Source organism: Stenella coeruleoalba, assembly GCF_951394435.1.
Source record: "Stenella coeruleoalba genome assembly, chromosome: 3".
In the NCBI taxonomy this organism is placed as follows: Eukaryota; Metazoa; Chordata; class Mammalia; order Artiodactyla; family Delphinidae; genus Stenella; species Stenella coeruleoalba.
Window position 1 is genome coordinate 47,794,202 of NC_137148.1, and position 18,704 is coordinate 47,812,905.

The 18,704-nt window shown below is 37.1% G+C and overlaps 1 protein-coding gene across 2 annotated transcripts in view; it reads left to right on the top strand.

The window, feature by feature from the left end:
* The window catches only part of NDUFAF2 (NADH:ubiquinone oxidoreductase complex assembly factor 2), a 184,082-nt gene that overhangs the window by 137,356 nt on the left and 28,022 nt on the right, over positions 1 to 18,704 (top strand). For both annotated transcript variants that reach the window (XM_079917121.1, XM_079917120.1), the window contains exon 3: positions 3,974 to 4,014. In XM_079917121.1, the coding sequence (XP_079773247.1) occupies positions 3,974 to 4,014 (41 nt within the window). The remainder of the gene's footprint in view (positions 1 to 3,973; positions 4,015 to 18,704) is intronic.

Here is an 18,704-nt window from a genome sequence, read left to right on the forward strand (position 1 = left end):
TTTTTTTTTTGCGGTAGGCGGGCATCTCACTGTTGTGGCCTTTTCCGTTGCAGAGCACAGGCTCCGGACGCGCAGGCTCAGCGGCCATGGCTCACAGGCCCAGCCGCTCTGCGGCATGTGGGATCTTCCTGGACCGGGGCACAAACCCGTGTCCCCTGCATCGGCAGGCGGACTCTCAACCACTGCACCACCAGGGAAGCCCCATGACTCTTTTTGAATTATGGTTTTCTCAGGGTATATGCCCAGTAGTGGGATTGCTGGATCATATGGTAGTTCTATTTTTAGTTTTTTAAGGAACTTGCATACTGTTCTCCATAGTGGCTGTATCAATTTACATTCCCACCAACGGTGCAAGAGGGTTCCCTTTTCTCCACACCCTCTCCAACATTTATTGTTTGTAGATTTTTTGATGATGGCCATTCTGACCAGTGTGAAATGATATCTCATTGTAGTTTGTTTTGTTTTGTTTTGTTTTGTTTTTGCGGTAAGCGGGCCTCTCATTGTTGTGGCCTCTCCCGTTGCGGAGCACAGGCTCCGGACGCGCAGGCTCAGCGGCCATGGCTCACGGGCCCAGCCGCTCTGCGGCATGTGGGATCTTCCCGGACCGGGGCATGAACCCGTATCCCTTGCATCGGCAGGCGGACTCTCAACCACTGCGCCACCAGGGAAGCCCTCATTGTAGTTTTGATTTGCATTTCTCTAATGATTAATGATGTTGAGCATTCTTTCATGTGTTTGTTGGCAATCTGTATATCTTCTTTGGAGAAATGTCTGTTTAGGTCTATTGAGCTGCCTGAGCTGCTTGTAAATTTTGGAGATTAATGCTTTGTCAGTTGCTTCATTTGCAAATATTTTCTCCCATTCTGAGGGTTGTCTTTTTCTTCTTGTTTATGGTTTCCTTTGCTGTGCAAAAGCTTTGAAGTTTCATTAGGTCCCATTTGTTTATTTTTGTTTTTATTTCCATTTCTCTAGGAGGTGGGTCAGAAAGGATCTTGCTGTGATTTATGTCATAGAATGTTCTGCCTGTGTTTTCCTCTAAGAGTTTGATAGTGTCTGGCCTTACATTTAGGTCTTTAATCCATTTTGAGTTTACTTTTGTGTATGGTGTTAGGGAGTGTTCTAATTTCATTCTTTTACATGTAGTTGTCCAGTTTTCCCAGTACCACTCATTGAAGAGGCTGGGGCTACTCTTTGTTGTGGTGCGTAGGCTTCTCATTGTGGTGGCTTCTCTTGTTGTAGAGCACAAGCTCTTGGTGCATGGGCTTCAGTAGTTGTGGCACACGGGCTCTGTAGTTGTGGCTCACGGGCACAGGCTGAGGAGTTGTGGCACCCGGGTTTAGTTGCTCTGCAGCATGTGGGATCTTCCTGGACCAGGGCTCAAACCCATGTCCCCTGTATTGGCAGGTGGATTCTTAACCACTGCACTACCAGGAAAGCTCATGAAAGTGTTTTTGAATCAAGATATATAGTTGTTACTAAAAGGATTATACTTATGGTAGCCCTAGCACGGGGGTTGGCAAACTTTTTCATTAAAGGGCCAGATGGTAAATATTTTAGGCTTTGTGGGCCATATGGTCTTTGTTACAGCTGCTCAACTCTGCCATTGTAGCCCACATTATAATAGATAATATGTAAATAAATGTGACTGTGTTCGAATAAAACATTATTTACAGAGGCTGAAATTTGAATTTTATTTAATTTTCATGTGTCATGAAATATTGTTCTTTGTTGGTTATGTTTTTCAGCAGTTAAAACAAAAAACAAGCCATGGGCCGAATTTTGCTTGCAGGCTATATACCCCTGCCAAGCAGTTGATTTTTCTGAACTAACTTTCTAATCCAAATTAGAACTGAAGATTTATTGCTTAAAACCTTTTAGAGGTATATGGCTCATGGTGAATTATTTTAAAAGAAGTCTCTTTCCTGGGGGAAAAAAATGCCCATAAACATAGACAAGTACCCCTTATTTTGACCATAAAGAGGCAGTTGACAGCTTCCATAAACCACTTATTTCCTTGATCGTACAGAGGAATCTTGCTGTTGCTAAGCTGGGTTTTCTAATACAGGTCAAAATCCCATTACAATGAATATTTTTATAGTGAGAGTATTTTATAGTGGAAGTATTCATTCAACAACTGTATTTAAGTACCTACTCTTTCGAGGCATTTCGGTGGTAGAAAAATAAATCTCCTGTGGATGCATCCTGCCTTTGACAACCTTCCAGCCTAACGAGAAATACAAAGTTTGTGCAAGTTGTGGCTAGAAATGGACCAAACAGAGCTGGAAGCTAATAAGAATAGGATGCAGAAAATAATAACAGAGATAGAAGTTCAGAAACAGAAATAGAGAAGGCAAAACACTGGGTCTGTATTGAAAATACACGTATGGGGCCAGTGCAAGAGAGAACAAAGTAGGGAGAAATAACTTATCACAGGCCCACAGTTGAATGTTGCTCTTTGTACCCGCACAATCATTCATTACTGGGCTTGTCATGAGGACAGGTCCCGCTGCTATTACTTGGATGACAGAAGGCAGGGTAGCAGAGCTAGCCTGTCAGAAGAGAAGGTGGCTGGTGAATGGGCAGAGCTCAGATTTTAGAGCCGGTTCAACCAGCATTTGATTCTCAGACTGTTACTTGCTAAATATGTGAGTTTCGGCAAGTTGCTTAATCTTTAGTTTCCCAATCTGTAAAATGGGGTGAATCTTATTTTTTGACAGTAGTCAGTGTTGTGACCTGTTCCTCTTCCTAGTTTAGTGTTCTTTGCTTGTTGCTTATAAACTTTGAGAAACTGCTTAGTAGAGCATGGATGGTTTTTGGATCCAGAGACAGGGTCAGATCTGGATTCAAATTCCACCATTACTACTTAACGTATAAATTTGGGAATGTCATTGAATTTCTCTATAAAATAAGCATACTTCATGATTTTGTAATGAAGATTGAATTAACTAAAGTGATAAAATAATAGTTTCTACTTTTCAAAGACTATATTCCTTACAGTGTGTTTTCTCACAGTTTCCTATATATCCTCATAGGCCAAGCAGGTTTTGTTGATCTTTGCTTTTTTTTGAGTCTGTTATAAAAAATACAGGTTTACTGAATAATAGTGATAGTGATAACTTAGACTTGGATGTTTACTCTGTGCCAGACTCTGAGCTAAGAACTTATATATACTATTTCATATAACTTGCACAATGTAGATACTAAAATCTAGATACTAGTATTATAATTTTACAGGTGGGAAATCTGATGCTTAGAAAATTAAATAACTTGCCTCAGGTAACACAGCTAGTAAGTACTTAAGTTGGGATTTGCACCCCCAAAATCTGCTTCTGCTCTGCTAAGTACTATAACATGTCTTCATGTGATTCTGATACACTTCTCTAGAGGCAGTTGCCCCACTCCCTTCCTATTACTAAAGCATCTAGCACAGTGCCCAGCGTCCAGAAGGCACTTCACAAATATGGGCTCTTTCTACTCTGCCTCTCATCTCCCAAATGTTGCAGCTAAGATACCAACCAGACAAGATAGACTGCTTGCTAGAACAGGTTAGAAGAGAAATCTCTGTAAATGAAAACTTTTCTACATCCATTCTTTTAAATATTGAGCAATAATTGGTTCACATTTCCAGGATAATGTAACTTTAATATTGCCTTGAAGTTTACTGTATTATGATTTGGCTTATATGCCATATATACCCTAAATTGAATTCAGATGATTATGGGGTATGATTTCAGTTATGAAACTATCCCCTTTACATCCTCCCCACACTTAAGTAATTTTTATGACACAAATCATTACCTAATATGTTTCTTTTCTGTGCCCCTTCACTAGTATATATGCTACAGGAGAGGAGGGAACTCATGTGCCTAAAACAATATATAACAGGTGCTTAATACATATTTGTTTCATGCATGAATGAATAAAATGTGCAAATTATAGAAAACTTATATTTAAATATTATTTTTCTTTATAGCTTGGATCAGAAAAACAAGAAAGACTCCACCTACTATGGAGGTAAGAATACACAGGAAAATATTCAAATAGGTGTTTATAATGCTGTGTTTCTCAATTGGGAGTTTGTACTCTCAGGGATACGTGAAACCTCTAAAATATATGTGATGCCACCTCTCCAAAGCATTAATTTTACCCCATAGAAAATAATTTCAAACATTTTTATAATAAAATAAATGCACAAATTGTGGGATGTAACAAAATCCATATAAAATGTTAAATGAAATAATAAAAATTTAAAACAAAATAAAAACACTTTAGAGAATGTTTGGACTTACAGCAGCTTGCATTAGGTCATTTCCCTGTCCCCTGGGAGTTCTCTGTTCTGATACTGATGATTTGGTGGAAAAGTTTGAGAAACACTAAATCTCTTGGTCCTCTCTAAATCATGCTCTGCCCTTAATTTTATATAAAACATAAAATTTTATAATTTTATATAAATTTAACACCATCTAGTATCTGGAGAAACTTATTACAATTAGCATGTAATATGTAACACTTGGTAACTAATAGTTGAATTGAATTTTTATTTAAAACTTAAAAACATAGGGAATTCCCTGGCAGTCCAGTGGTTAGGACTCCGTGCTTTCACTGCCCAGGTTCAATCCCTGGTTGGGGAACTAAGATCCTACAAACCACGTGGAGCGGCCAAAAACAAAAAAAAACTTTAGAAACATAGTTTGGGTGGGATGCAGAATAAAAAGCATAGCAATGCTGTGGTATTTGTGTTTTTAAAACATGATTATTTCATAATTTTTATTTTAAAACAATAGCATGAAATGTTCTAAAGTTAATTTGTAAGAAATAAATGTATTTCATAAGAGGGAAGTTTTCAAATTAATATACTACCTATTCCATTTTTTCTGCTACTGAGGACTCTTCTTTTCCCTCCCCTATTCCCTCACTACTACAACTCTGCTGACAATGTAAATGGGCTCTGATACTCAGGCCACACTTTTTAAGAGGTGGGATACTCCAGGGCAGAATTTATGATGACCTATACATTGGCATACCTATCTTTACTTGTTCCATTCCTCCTGGACTGACTCCATCAAGGTGTGTCTGCCTGGAGTCTGAGTGAGCACATCTCTAAGCCTATTTCTAGCTTTGTATGTTGCTTCTACCTTGACCTTGTCTTACTCTTCTCAGACCCTTTTTTCTAATATCAGTGAACCTTGGAATAAAAGCGAAAAAAAGTCAATGTGATCCAATATTCAGAAGTATCCCCTGTGGTTTCCAGTGGTAGGATGGATCAAGGAGCCCTTCTGATTCCCCTTCTCTGGGCCATAATAAGAGCTACTGTTCTCAGAGAAAAAGGTGTTTCTTCTATCCTCCAGACTTTGAAAGCCTTCTTCCATGGAAACATTGATACTTGCAAAGTGATTAGATGGAGGCAACTGCAATAATCAGGCCTAAGGCACTACTCCTATAAATGTTAGGTAATCCCAGTATCTCAGACAAGTTCCAGTCAGAACAGTGAGACCAAGTCATTCCCTCCATGGTGCTCACATTCTTGAATATCTAAAAAGGGGCCCTCTGTTGCCTCTTTTCTAATGTACTGTTAATCACATCATTCTTTATGCTCTTCTGTACCTCCCAACAGACACACACACACACACACACACACACACACACCACACACACACACACACACACACACAAATGCACACACCCTTTTCTCTCCCTCCTGACCCTTTCCATTGTGTTCCAGGAATTTCCGTTTCTTTATTAGCAAATTACCCTTCACCTTTAATATTGTCCTAGGAACTTTCTCTACCATAGAGCCTCAAGTAAAATCTATGTGTCTAAAAGATAGTGAGTCTCTTTTTTCCTTGAGATAAATTGTGCTCATTTTCCTACAACCCATAGAAAAGGAATTGGGATCGATTGCTTCTACCTTCCCTGAGTCATTTCCAAAATATTATTCCATTTTGTGAGCCCAGGAGAGTGTGGTACCTTTGCAATCCAAGTAGATTTCTCTCGACCTGTTCATCATTTTTATCTTTGCTAACCTCTAGGGCACTCTCCCACACTGATGGCAGAGATTAGAACCAGACTTGCGGTTTTTTCCCCGTCAGTGTCTTCCTAAGTCTTAGCCATTTACTTCTTTGACTTCATCCACACCAGTATCCCTACTTCAATAAACAACCACTTCTGTAGCCACACCTTAGTTCGTGTCATCCGCAAACATCATTCTATCACTAAAACTTATAAACTCTTCAATCCCAGATTTTACATATATCATGTTAAGAGGGAGGAAAAACCTATTTACTGTTAAAATAAGTCATGTATACAGAAGACCACAAGAATTAAATGTATTGTTTAATAGGTTATTATAAGGCAAATTCCACCCAAGTCAAGAAACAGAACTTTGCCAGCTACTCATGTGCCCGATCTCAATACAACCTCCTTTCTCCCCACAAAAGCAACCCTGAACCTGACTTTTATAGTAATTGTTTACTCACGTGTTTAAATAATCTTCTCAGCCAAATGTACACTATAGTTTAGACTTGCCCATTTTGTAAAAACTTCATATTTGTTTTAAATCTCTTTCAGTTTATATGTTCTTCCTCCATCACTTTTATTTCCTTACAAATTTGTCTGTTGAAAAACCCAGCCCATTTGACTTAAAGAGTTTGCCACAGTCTAGATTTTGCTGATCTTATGCTCTCCGTGTAATTCAACATGTTCCCCTGCTCCTCTGTCTTTCTTCCACATTGGCAGCTGGATCCAGAAGCTAGATATTGATGTTTGATCTTTTTGTCAAGAATGTAGAAAATGTTTGGCAAGACTACAGGAGAACATTATGTCTGGTTGTCCTTCTTTTTGTGATCTTTGTAATTGCTCATGCTTAATACCTATATCAATTCATTAGAAACAACCTCCTATTCTTGCATATCTGTTGAAACTAGTTTGTTTTCAAGATGCTACCAGTAATTTGAGTTCTCTACTTTTTTTCAAATCACTTAGTGAACTCCCACCCCCAAATAGACTTCTGCCCATATCACCTGTAGACTATGGCTGAAGCTTAGCCAGTAGCAATTAGAATACCATTTACAATAGCATCAGAAAGCATAAAATACCCTGATACAAATTAAGCAAATATATGCGACATGTAGACTTTTTAAAAATATTTATTTATTTGTATGTATGTATGTCTGTGTTGGATCTTCATTGCTGTGTGAGGGCTTTCTCTAGTTGCAGCGAGCAGGGGCTACTATTTGTTGTGATGTGCGGGCTTCTCATTGCAGTGGCTTCTCTTGTTGCAGAGCATGGACTCTAAGCACGTGGGCTTCAGTAGCTGTGGCACGTGAGCAATTGTGGCGCACGGGCTAGCTGCTCCGTGGCATGTGGGATCTTCCATTCTTAACCACTGCACCACCAGGGAAGTCCAAGACATGTAGACTTAAGACTATAAAACACTGGTGAGAGAAATTAAAGAAGACCTAAATTAATGGGGAGAAATACCTCTTCATGGACTGGAATATTCAATATTGCTAAGATGTTAGTTCTCCCAAACTGATTCACAGCAGTAATTCTTTTTTTTTTTTTCTGGCCACGCAGCCTGTGGGATCTTAGTTCCCCAACCAGGGATCGAACCCGTGCCCCCTGCAGTGGAAGTGTGGACTCTTAACCACTGGACCATCAGGGAAGTCCCTCACAGCAGTAATTCTTACGCTTTGTCATGCACCAGTTACAGGGAGGGCTTGTTAAAACACAGATTGCAAGGCCTTATTCCCAGAGTTTTTGATCCACAAGGTCTGAGGTAAGGCCTGAATATTTGCATTCATAACAAGTTCCCTGGTGGTGGTAATGCTGCTGGGCCAGAGCCCTTACTTTGTGAACCACTATCTATAGACTCAATCAAATAAAAATCCAGTTAAAATCCCATTAGACTTGTTTTGGTAGAAATCAACATGCTGATTCTAAAATATATATGGAAATGCAAATGACCTAGAATAGCTGAAAGCAATCATGAAAAAGGAGACGACAATTAAAGAACTTATGCTGCCTGGCTTTAAGACTTACTCTAAAACTATAATAATTAAGAAAGTGTGGGGACTCTTCTGGCAGTCCAGTGCTTAAGACTTCGCCTTACAATGCAGGGGGTGCAGGTTCGATCCCTGGTCAGGGAGCTAAGATCCCACATGCCTCAGGACCAAAAAACCAAAAAATAAAATAAAATAAAACAGAAACAATATTGTAACAAATTCAATAAAGACTTTAAAAATGGTCCACATCAAAAAAAATATTAAAAAAAAAGACAATGTGGTACTGGCATAAGGATATATAAACAAATAAGTGGAAAAGGATAGAGAGTTTAGAAATAGTATACAGCCAGTTGGTTTTTGGCAGTAGCACCAAAGGAACACAATTAGGAATGGAAAGTCTTCATAACAAGTGGTGCTAGAATAACTTAATATCCATATGGAAAAAGCTGAACCTTGACCCCTACCTCACATCATACACAAATATTAATTAAAGATGGATCATAGACTAAACATAAAAGCTAAAACTATAATGCTTCTACAAAAAGGCATAGTGGCATATCTTCACAACTTCGGGGTATACAGGAGACAGAAAGCACTATCCATAAAGGAAAAACATTGGTAAATTGAACCTGATCAAAATTAAGAGAACAAATATATGGACATCATGGGGGGAAAGGGGAGGTGGGATGAATTGGGAGATTGGGATTGACATACATACACTATTGATACTATGTATAAAATAGATAACCAGTGAGAACCTACTGTATAGCTCAGGGAACTCGGTCCTCTGCGGTGACCTAAATGGGAAGGAAATCTAACAAAGAGGGCAGATATATCTGATTCACTTTGCTGTACAGTAGAAACCAACACGACATTGTAAAGCAACTATACTCCAATAAAAATTAATTATAAAAACAAACAAACAAAAAACTAATGCTCATCAAAAGAGAACATTAGGAAAGCAACAGACTGGGAGAAAATAATCACAGTACATGTATCTGACAAAGGACTTGCATCCAGACTATATAAAGAACACTTCAACTCAATGATAAAAGACAGAGCTAATAAAAATGGGGTGAAAATCTTGAATTGGCTTTAATAAGATTCAAGAATGGCCAGTAAGCATATGAAAAGATACTTAACATCACTAGTCACCATAATGGGATACCACCACACATCTATGAAAATGGCTAAAATTTAGAAGATTGACAATAACCATAACTAGAGCAACCATAAACATTCATATATAACCATACAGTGCTGATTGGTGTGAAAATGATATAACTATGTTCAAAAACTGACAGTTTCTTATAAAGTCAAACATACGCCTACCCTATAACTCAACAGTTTCTCTCCTGGCCACCTTGAAGGCTGAAGGAATCAATTTTTAGGCACACTTCTTGGGAAGCTCTGGCCAAAAGATCTAGTTCCTTGAAATTCCATTTAAGCCTCCCGCCCTGCCCAACTTTCTAGCTTTCCTCCTTATATTTGTTATACCCATCCTACTTTCCAAGGCACTCCTTGCTGTTTCTCAAGCTGAATATCTTTCTCTCCCATCAGCAGGACACTTCTGCTCATGCTTAATTCTGTTTAAAAGGCCCTTTAAAATTCTGTGATACTTTCCTTAACTTTTTTCCCAACTTCTTAACTCATAGTTAGTCACTTCTTTCTTGATATAGCTACGCGGCCTTGTGCACTTATATAACCCTTTGAGTTCAGTATTATAATTACTTGTTTTATGCTGACTATATTATGGGCTATATGGCACAGGGATTATGTCTTATTCATTTATATAACAGACGCACCTAACACAGAACCTGATTCATTATTAGTTAGATAGGCTTTTATTGACAGACTTGAAAATCTCAATGCCATGTAAACATATTACATGGTTTGTATGACAGAGTTTGAATTTCCAGCGACCAACTATAAAATAACCCTGAGAAACTGAACGTATTTTGAAATTGAGCACTGCTTGTACTTTTTCATGAAAATTCGGTTTTACTGCAGGTTGCCAATATAGTTCAACACCTGTTCATCAGTTCAGTACAAGTTGAATTAACATTTCACAAAATTAATGAAGTAGACTTTTCCTAGTCTTGACTCTGTCCCGTTAGAAGCCATATGCAGCAAGTATTCTGAAATATTGCTTCTCCTTTCATCCTGACAAGACGGTAGGAAACAAAGTTTTCTGTTTGAAAAAGTAAATAAATGTATTGCCAAGTATTGACAAAATACATGAGTCAGCAACAGGTTTACAGACAGTAGAAGAAATCCGTAATATTAGAGCTCACTCACTTCATTTTTAATACATATGCTCCATGAAAGAGGAAGAGGAAATTCTAGAAATCAGTAGAGAATGGAGTTGGATGGTGATACTGTAGTCGAAGGAGAGGTTAGGGCAGCTAGGTAGGTCCATACTGCACAGCACCTTGTTTACTTGACCATGTTCTCAGATCTGGTCCGGAGGCTCCAAAGACTCATTTTTTGTCCACGTCCAAGGTGATTTGGCTCTAAAAGATATCACAGTGACTAAAACACAAGAGAGTTTGAAAGCGTTGCCAGAATTCCAGTATATTAATTTATAGTAAGAAATTAAGTTGGCATAGGAAAAAAACAGTAGGATATCTGGTGAGTGCGGCATTAGGATAAGGGAAGTTAAGTAGTAAAATAAATGTTTAATTGCATCCAGCCTAAAATCACCTGTTGTGTCCATCTTACAATAGGGATTGTCTGATCCATAGTAATGGAAATATTTAAATAGAATTGACCACAATTCCCAATGTCTGTCTTTATCCTAGGAATAGCCTTATGGTTTGGAATAGAAAAAAATTGCCACATGTGTATTAAAGTTTTTGCCCCCATGAACAGTGTTTTTATGGATTGCCAGCATTTGTTTCTATGATTATCCTTTTTTCTCTGCTACTCCTTTCTGATTGACCTGTTATTTCTTTTGCTATTACACTAGTTATATTATGGTCAAATGTTGCTGGCCCTGCAGTCCTTCATTTATTTTACTCTTTTCATATCTCTGCCCTGGCCTATAATGTGTTGATCTTGCAGTTTAACTTTCAGAAAAGAATCTTATTTCTGAATTTCTGAAGCCCATTTCATTGTTTCTAAGTGACTGACATTTATTGAGTGAGTTCTCTGTGCCTAGTATTATTAGTTCATTTTATAAGTTACAGAATTGAAATGTCTTAAAATTGACATTTTGCATATATAATCCTATTTTCCTATGGACTTAAATGGGGAGTGTATGTTCTTATGGAAAAATAGACCCCTACCCCAAACCTCGCAATCTCACTTTTGGTAATATAGTGGAATTGGATAAGAAAATTGTAACATGTTCATACGCTGCATTAAAACATCATTCATTAAAAATGAATGAACTAGAGCTGCATGTATCCACATATCTCAGAAACATAATATTGAGTAAAAAGAGCAAGTTGCAGAAGATTTTGTACAACATGATACCATTTATATAAAATTTGAAGGCAGGGAAAGAAAAAGAAATTTCAAATGAAGTTAGTCAGTTAAACACATAAGTTTACTTTCTCTTTTTGAGCCTAATGAAAATGGCAGTAAAGGGGGTTACTTTTAAAAGCATAAGGTCAAAGAAAAATTGAAGAGGCAAACGCAGCAACAATGTTTTGGAAGCTGGAAAGCAGATGAGCAATGTTAACAAATTTAGCAAAACTGAGGAGTACAACCCCTAATCTAGCAGAAGAGAAAGCTTAGAAGAAACCCGGTTTAAACCACAGAACCCCGGAATGCTCAGTAATTGGCAGTGCCAGGAAACTGAAAGTGGAGTTGAGGCTGGTGCTAAAAACAGTAACCTGGTTGAAAATCTATTTAAGAAGCAATTCGACATTAACCAATAAATGTAGAAGAAATAACAGAGTTGGAAAATAACCATTTTTCAGCTGTCATTGTGATAATCGATTCAGGGGAAAATCATTAGTGGATATTAAAACCATTGGATCAAATTTTGTTGGGGAACAGGATATTTACATGGTCTCAAGGTATCTCCCTGAAGATTACTTATTAATTACAAAGGGGAAGAAAAAGTAACTTTATAGTGGGCAAATCTGGCCATACCACCGTAACCAGCTAGTTAGACGTGCCAAGTAGAACAGCCCTGATGTCATGTTTGCCTCTTTGTATGATGCACTGAAAGTAAGACATCATTCATGTAGTAGTTTTTTAAATGCACAAATTTAATCTAATCATGAGGAAGTAACCAGAAAACTTCATGAAATGCCAGGCCAGTCATATCAGTGTAATGAACGACAAAGAAAGACTAATCAACCTGATGAACAAATATGACACGTGATCCTGAATTGAGGGAAAACTTTAGCTATAAAGGACAGTATTGGGGTGTTTTTAAAAATTTGAACATGAACTATATATTAAATAATAGCGTTGTATCAATGTTAAATCTCCTGAAGCAAAAGAAAAGGACATTGTTAAAAGTCCCTTTGTGAAAGTCTGAAAGCCAGGCAACTTTTCTACCCAGTTGAAACCTGGAGTTTTATTCATGGCAAAGGGAAAACAGTACAGACTGTTCTCCAGACATATTTGAGGGAAGAGGTACATTCGGAAAAATAGAGGGATTAAATGAACACATATATACTGAACATATCAAGTTGAATTATAGATAAGTATGTGGAAAATGAACAGACTTCATTTGTTATCTCCAAAAAAGTAAACCTTGGGTAGGAGAAGGAATAATAATTTTAGTGTTTACTCATAATAATAAATATTGAATATTGATTTACAACTATATTGAGGATATGGGATGGGTTAAATCCTCATTTTCAGTAATGAGAAGTTAACATACAGTGCTTGAAACTGAATAATAAAGAATGATACTATAAAAATGTTATGGAAGGGTTGGGGCAAAGTCTGTTTGATAGCTGTCAAACACTTTTGTGGCTCTCTGGTTTGGCCTGTACCATACATATCAGCTAAAAGAATATAAAGTAGTTGCTTCTGGCGAGAGAGAAATAATATTTTCATAATAAGCCTTTTACGATGATGTGTGCTTACAAACTATGTGAATATATAACTTTAATTTAAAGAAAAGAATTTGAAAAAACACATACACAGTGCCGTAGATGAGGGGTAGCCAAGTTTTTCTTTCGAGTACCTGATAGTAAATATTTTGGCCATTGTGAGACAATCTCTGTTGCAACTATTTAACTTCGTCGTTTTACTGTGAAAGCACTTATGGACAATATGTAAACCGGTGAGTGTGGCTGTGCCCTACATAACTTTGTATGCAAAACAAGTGGCAGCTGGATCCTAGTTTGCCAACCCCAGCTGTTGATCAGTGGTTTTCAAATTGGGATACCTGTACCCTGGGCACACAAAGACTTCCTGTGGGATATACAGGTATGAATAGCTTTAAAGCAATTGATTTCCATATTCTCTCTTTCCATATGTAGTCCTTCCTAAAAAAAGATCTGCCTGAGAACTCCTTCTGGTCTGCCAGTTCTCCTTTCTGACTTTTTTCATAATCATCTGTCTTTCAAAAGAAAAGCTTACTTCTTGTCCATACTAAATCTTACTATGGTGCGTTGCCTTGGGGTTTAAAAATCAGGGCAGCAAACAGAGACTATCAGAGAGTCTCTCCTGAGAGAGTCCCTTGAGAACAAAACAGAGAAAGCTTCAATAAAAATTATTGAAAGGGGCAACACATTATTTCATCCAGGTGACAAACTCATAGTAAGGCTCCATGCCTTATAGTTTCTCTGTCTACTTAGCTAGCTAGCTATCCATTTATCTATCTTAAAATTAAAATTCACAAGTGAGAAAGTTGTCATGGGGACACATAATAACACATTTATTTGAATTTTAAAATTAAGTTAGAATTTTTCTGAGAGTAGGTTGAATTTGGGTGATTGCATTTGACAATGAGGACTGGCTTTGCCAATTAAGTTATATGGTTATATTTTCCGTAAATTGAATAAACTAAACTGCAGCTTCAAGGCTTTGACAAAAACATATTTAAAGCATGCATTTGATATGCAGTAAACTGGAAAATACATCCTTTGCCATTATTTAAGTGTAAACTTAAATATGCAAGGCGGTGCATAGTTTTTAAAAGCCTTAGGAGATAAGTATGTAAAAAATTTCAAAACATCACTGCTGTTTTGTTTATTGATATATAAAGATGTAGTGAAAGTATAAAAACATGCATGAATAAGTAGGTATTACCGCTGGGGAAGGAGAATGTAGATGAGGGCTCACAGAGCATTTTATTGGTCATGTCTGTAGTGTTCTTTTTCTTAAGTTGGATGGTGGTCATACCTGTAGTGTTTTATTTCTTAAGTTGGTCATATTTGTAGTGTTTTATTTCTTAAGTTGGATGGTGGTCATACCTGTAGTGTTTTCTTTCTTAAGTTGGTCATATTTGTAGTGTTTTATTTCTTAAGTTGGATGGTGGGCACATGAGTGTATATTATATTATTAGCTATATTTATTTATACACATGAAATAGTTCATTTAAAAAGAATACAATGAAGCCTCGTAATCATATATTTTAAGAGAATATGTTGGATCCCTGATAGAAAAATAAGATATTCAGAATAAACTGAAAAATGAAATACTTGAAATTCTGAAATACCAAAAGCACTTAAGGAATTACATGGCAATATGAGTAAGAAATAACCAGTGTGGTTTAGGTTTTGGAACTCCTTTTTAAAGATTTAATGCTTATATAACTTTATTGTTCATTCAGTTATTTATCAAGCATCTAGTATGTGCTTGATAGGTAGTATAATTTCTTTGTAGACATATGTTGTACACAACAACTTGTCCTAGATATCTTAACTCTGTTAAATTATGTGTAAACTGCTTTTAGTATCATCTTTTTTCCTCTGTGAAACTGAATTAATCTGATTCTTTACAGTTGCAAGGAAAAAACATTCACATATTGCCTTCAGAAATTGGATCTTATTGCAATTTTACACAGGAGCATTATATCTTTGGTGGTACAGTCATTTTGAGATCTTTGGTTTCCAGGATTAGAAAGGATATATCCTGAGCTTGATCAACATACCATTCTTTATTTACCTACTAGCATTTTTGCCTACCCAAAGGAAAAGTTGTGGTTGAATGGGTTTACCACCGTCCACAATGAAAGGTCCCCGTTGGGCCGAGTTTTATGCCAGTCTATTGACCTCTTTTATACCTAACTCATTTGTGGTTGCCTTTAAACAGATGAAGAAGCAGGCTTATCCCCATTCAGGAGTGCCTGAAGCCCAGAAATTTATACCTGCTAGTGTAATTCTTGGGCACTTTTGTGACTCTCTGGCTTGGCCTATACACTATGACCTTACTTGATTTTTTTTCCTTTGTTTTATTAAAAAATTAATATAACAATAATATTTAATAGAAATAATAAATTACCCCAAATTCTATGGCTGGCTGCACAATTCTTAACTTTAACAAGTTAATTTACCCATGTATATACATCGGCAAATAATTGTAATTTTGGTATGTTTATTGTTTTGTATTCTGATGTTTTCGTTTCACTGTCATAATAAAGGAATTTTAAAAAGCACTTGAAACACAATAGCATAACACATAGTTGCTTTTTCTATGTACCTTCTTTGGTATTGACCTCTAGCTTTGTAAAAACTGAAAAAAAATATGAAATTTGCCATGCTTCTCTAGAAAAATGTGGTAAGAAATGAAAGTGAATCATTTGAGTGTTTTGAGCTCCTCAGAGTCTATACTTTTAACCATAAGCTAGTGAGCCTCCCTATCTATAGGTATTTATTTATTAATTGTGAAAGAAATTTTTATGCTAGTTTATGTTGTAAATCTTTTTGGTTTTCAAAACACTGAGTTTAGGTGGGTCTTACTAAAAAGTAGCATCTCAAATTTCAAGCATCCCACCTTTCTCGGTCTGAAAGGATTGCTTCTTATATACTTCTGTACAAAGCTGAGGTCTGAGTTTGGCCTTAGTTTTGGAACATATTTTCTTCTATTTTGACCTTTATCTGACTTTTAAAGCAGAATGTAAAAGTTTTTTCTTTAAGTTGTATATAAATAAAGTGCTATTATTCATTATTTTTAGATATACGTGTGGTCAGGTTCTTCTGAGATTCATCATAACCTCCTGGATGCATATTTTAAAGTGTACAGAATTAGTCCTGCATATTTAACCTTCTGATTCATATCATCAGTCACTAAGACAAGCTCCATTTAGGTTTTAAAACTGGATTTACATCCAGAGTGAAAAAGGTTAAGGGAGTTAAAATGAGATTAGGGTTTTTTTTTGTTTTTTATCCATACTTTTTCTCAGTTATCTCACCAAAACAATTTCTTATAATTTTCCTCTTATTCATTATTGTGCTATTCTTCATAATCTAAATTTTAGAAAAATAAATTGCTGCTGACCACTTTTATCAGATGTAATTTGATTTACTCCCTGAAGAGCAAAGGGTGTGAGTACCACATTTAGCACCCCAACTTTTAAGACTCCCACCTACGGAATGGGCTCCCCAAACACATAGCTCTTAAAGCCAGTGGAGCTTGTATCCATGAGACCCACAGACTACAGCAAAGAAGCAGTCATTAATGGACTGGAGTACTCACCACAGCTGTGCAGAGAGAGCAGGTAGAAATGCCCATTTCCCTGAAAGGGACCCATCTGCATACTTTGAAAGCTGCTGCCTGTGAGTCAGGCTTCTAATTTAGCACACTGTCTAGGGGATGGCTGCAATCCTCCCTGGACACCAGGGAAACCAGCGGACACCTCCCCACCTTCTCCCTCTAGACCACTCCAAGTTGCTGGTATCTCCCTGCACAAAGCTTGTACATGCATCTGGTGCCCCAGCTTTTGCATCAGCTACCCAAAGGGACAGGTCACTGGATCACCTGGCTCAATAGACACTGGGGCTTGCATTTATGAGCCCCACAGGCCTATAGCAAACAAAGAAGCAGCTCTTAATGGGCAGAGGAGCACCCTTCTCTCCCTACCCTGCCTCCCACAGCTATATACCTGGGCCCAGCACAGAGGAAACAGGCAAAAACACCCAACTCCCAGTTTCTCCCTGGAAGAAGCTTAACTATATACTTTGGAAGCTGCTGACTGAGGGTTCAGCTTCCAGTCATCCTCCATCTAGGTGCTCAATACAATTCTGCCTTTTGGGACATTGATTGGTCTTGACACACTCTCAACTATTGGGAGCCAGTAAGATTAAAGAAGGTGGCTTGGACAATCACAGAGCTTTTAGAGACAACCAGGAGCTCAGGCTGTGCTGATTGATGAGGTTCGTCTTATACATGAGACCACTGTGTCAAGACCAGGAGAAGTGGCTGTTTTATCTAATAAGCAGACACCAACACAGAGATTCAAGGAAAATGAAGAAACAGAGGAATATTTTCCAACCAAAAGAACAAGGTTAAGTAACCAAGAACAGAACTTAATGAGATTCAGATAAGTGATTTACCTGATAGAGAGTTCAAAATAACAGTCATGAAGATGCTCACCGAAGTCAGGAGAGCAGTGCATGAACAAAGTGAGAATTTCAACAAAGAGACAGAAAATATAAACAAGTACTAAACAGAAATCAAAAAGCTGAAGAATACAATAATTGAACTGAAAAATTCAATACAAGTGTTTAACAGCAGACCAGATCAAGTGGAAGAAAAGATCAGTGAACTTGAATACAGGGCAGTGGAATTCTTTCAATCAGAGGAGCAAAAAGAAAATAGAATGAAAAAAAGTGAAGCGAATTTAAGGGACTTGTGGGACACCATGATGAAGACCAGTATACACATTATAGGCATCCCAGAAGGAGAAAAGGGAAAGGGGCAGAAAGCTTATTTAAAGAAATAATGGCTGAAAAGTCCCTAACCTGGGGAAAGAAACAAATCCAGATCCAGGAAGCCCTGAGAGTTCCAAATAGAAGGAATCGAAAGAGACCCACACCAAGACACATTATAATTAAATTGTCAAAAGTTAAAGACAAGGAGAGGATCTTGAAAGCAACAAGGGAAAAGCAACTTGTTACATGTAAGGGAACCCCCATAAGACTATGAGAAATCTTGCAGGCTAGAATGGATTGTCATGATATATTCAAAGTGCTGTAAGAAAAAAATTGCCAAGAACCCTACCCAGCAAAGTTGTCCTTCAGAATTGAAGGAGAGATAATGGGTTTTCCAGACAAACAAAAGCTGAAGGAGTTTATCACCACTCTGTGGGCCTTAAAAGAAATGTTAAAGGCTTCAAGCTGAAATGAAAAGATATTAATTAGTAACAGGAAAACATGAAAATATAAAACCACTGGTAAAAGTAAATACATAGTTAAAATCAGAATACCCTAATGTTGTAATAGTAGTGTGTAAATCACTTGTAACTCTAGTGTGCAGATTAAAAGACAAAAATATTAAAAATAACAATGACTACAATAATTTGTTAATGGTTACCCAATGTAAAAATGTAAATTGTGATATCAAAAACAAAATGTTGAGGGGTAATATAAAAATGTGGAGCTTTTGTATGTGTGTGAAGTTGTCAGCTTAAAACAGACTGTCATAAATATGTTTTATGTAAGCATAAAATATAAGATGTTTTATGGTCACCACAGAGCAAAACCTATGATAGATATATGAAAGATCAAGGGAAAGGAATCAAAGCATAACACTACAGAAAAATCATCAGAATACAAAGGAGGATAGCAA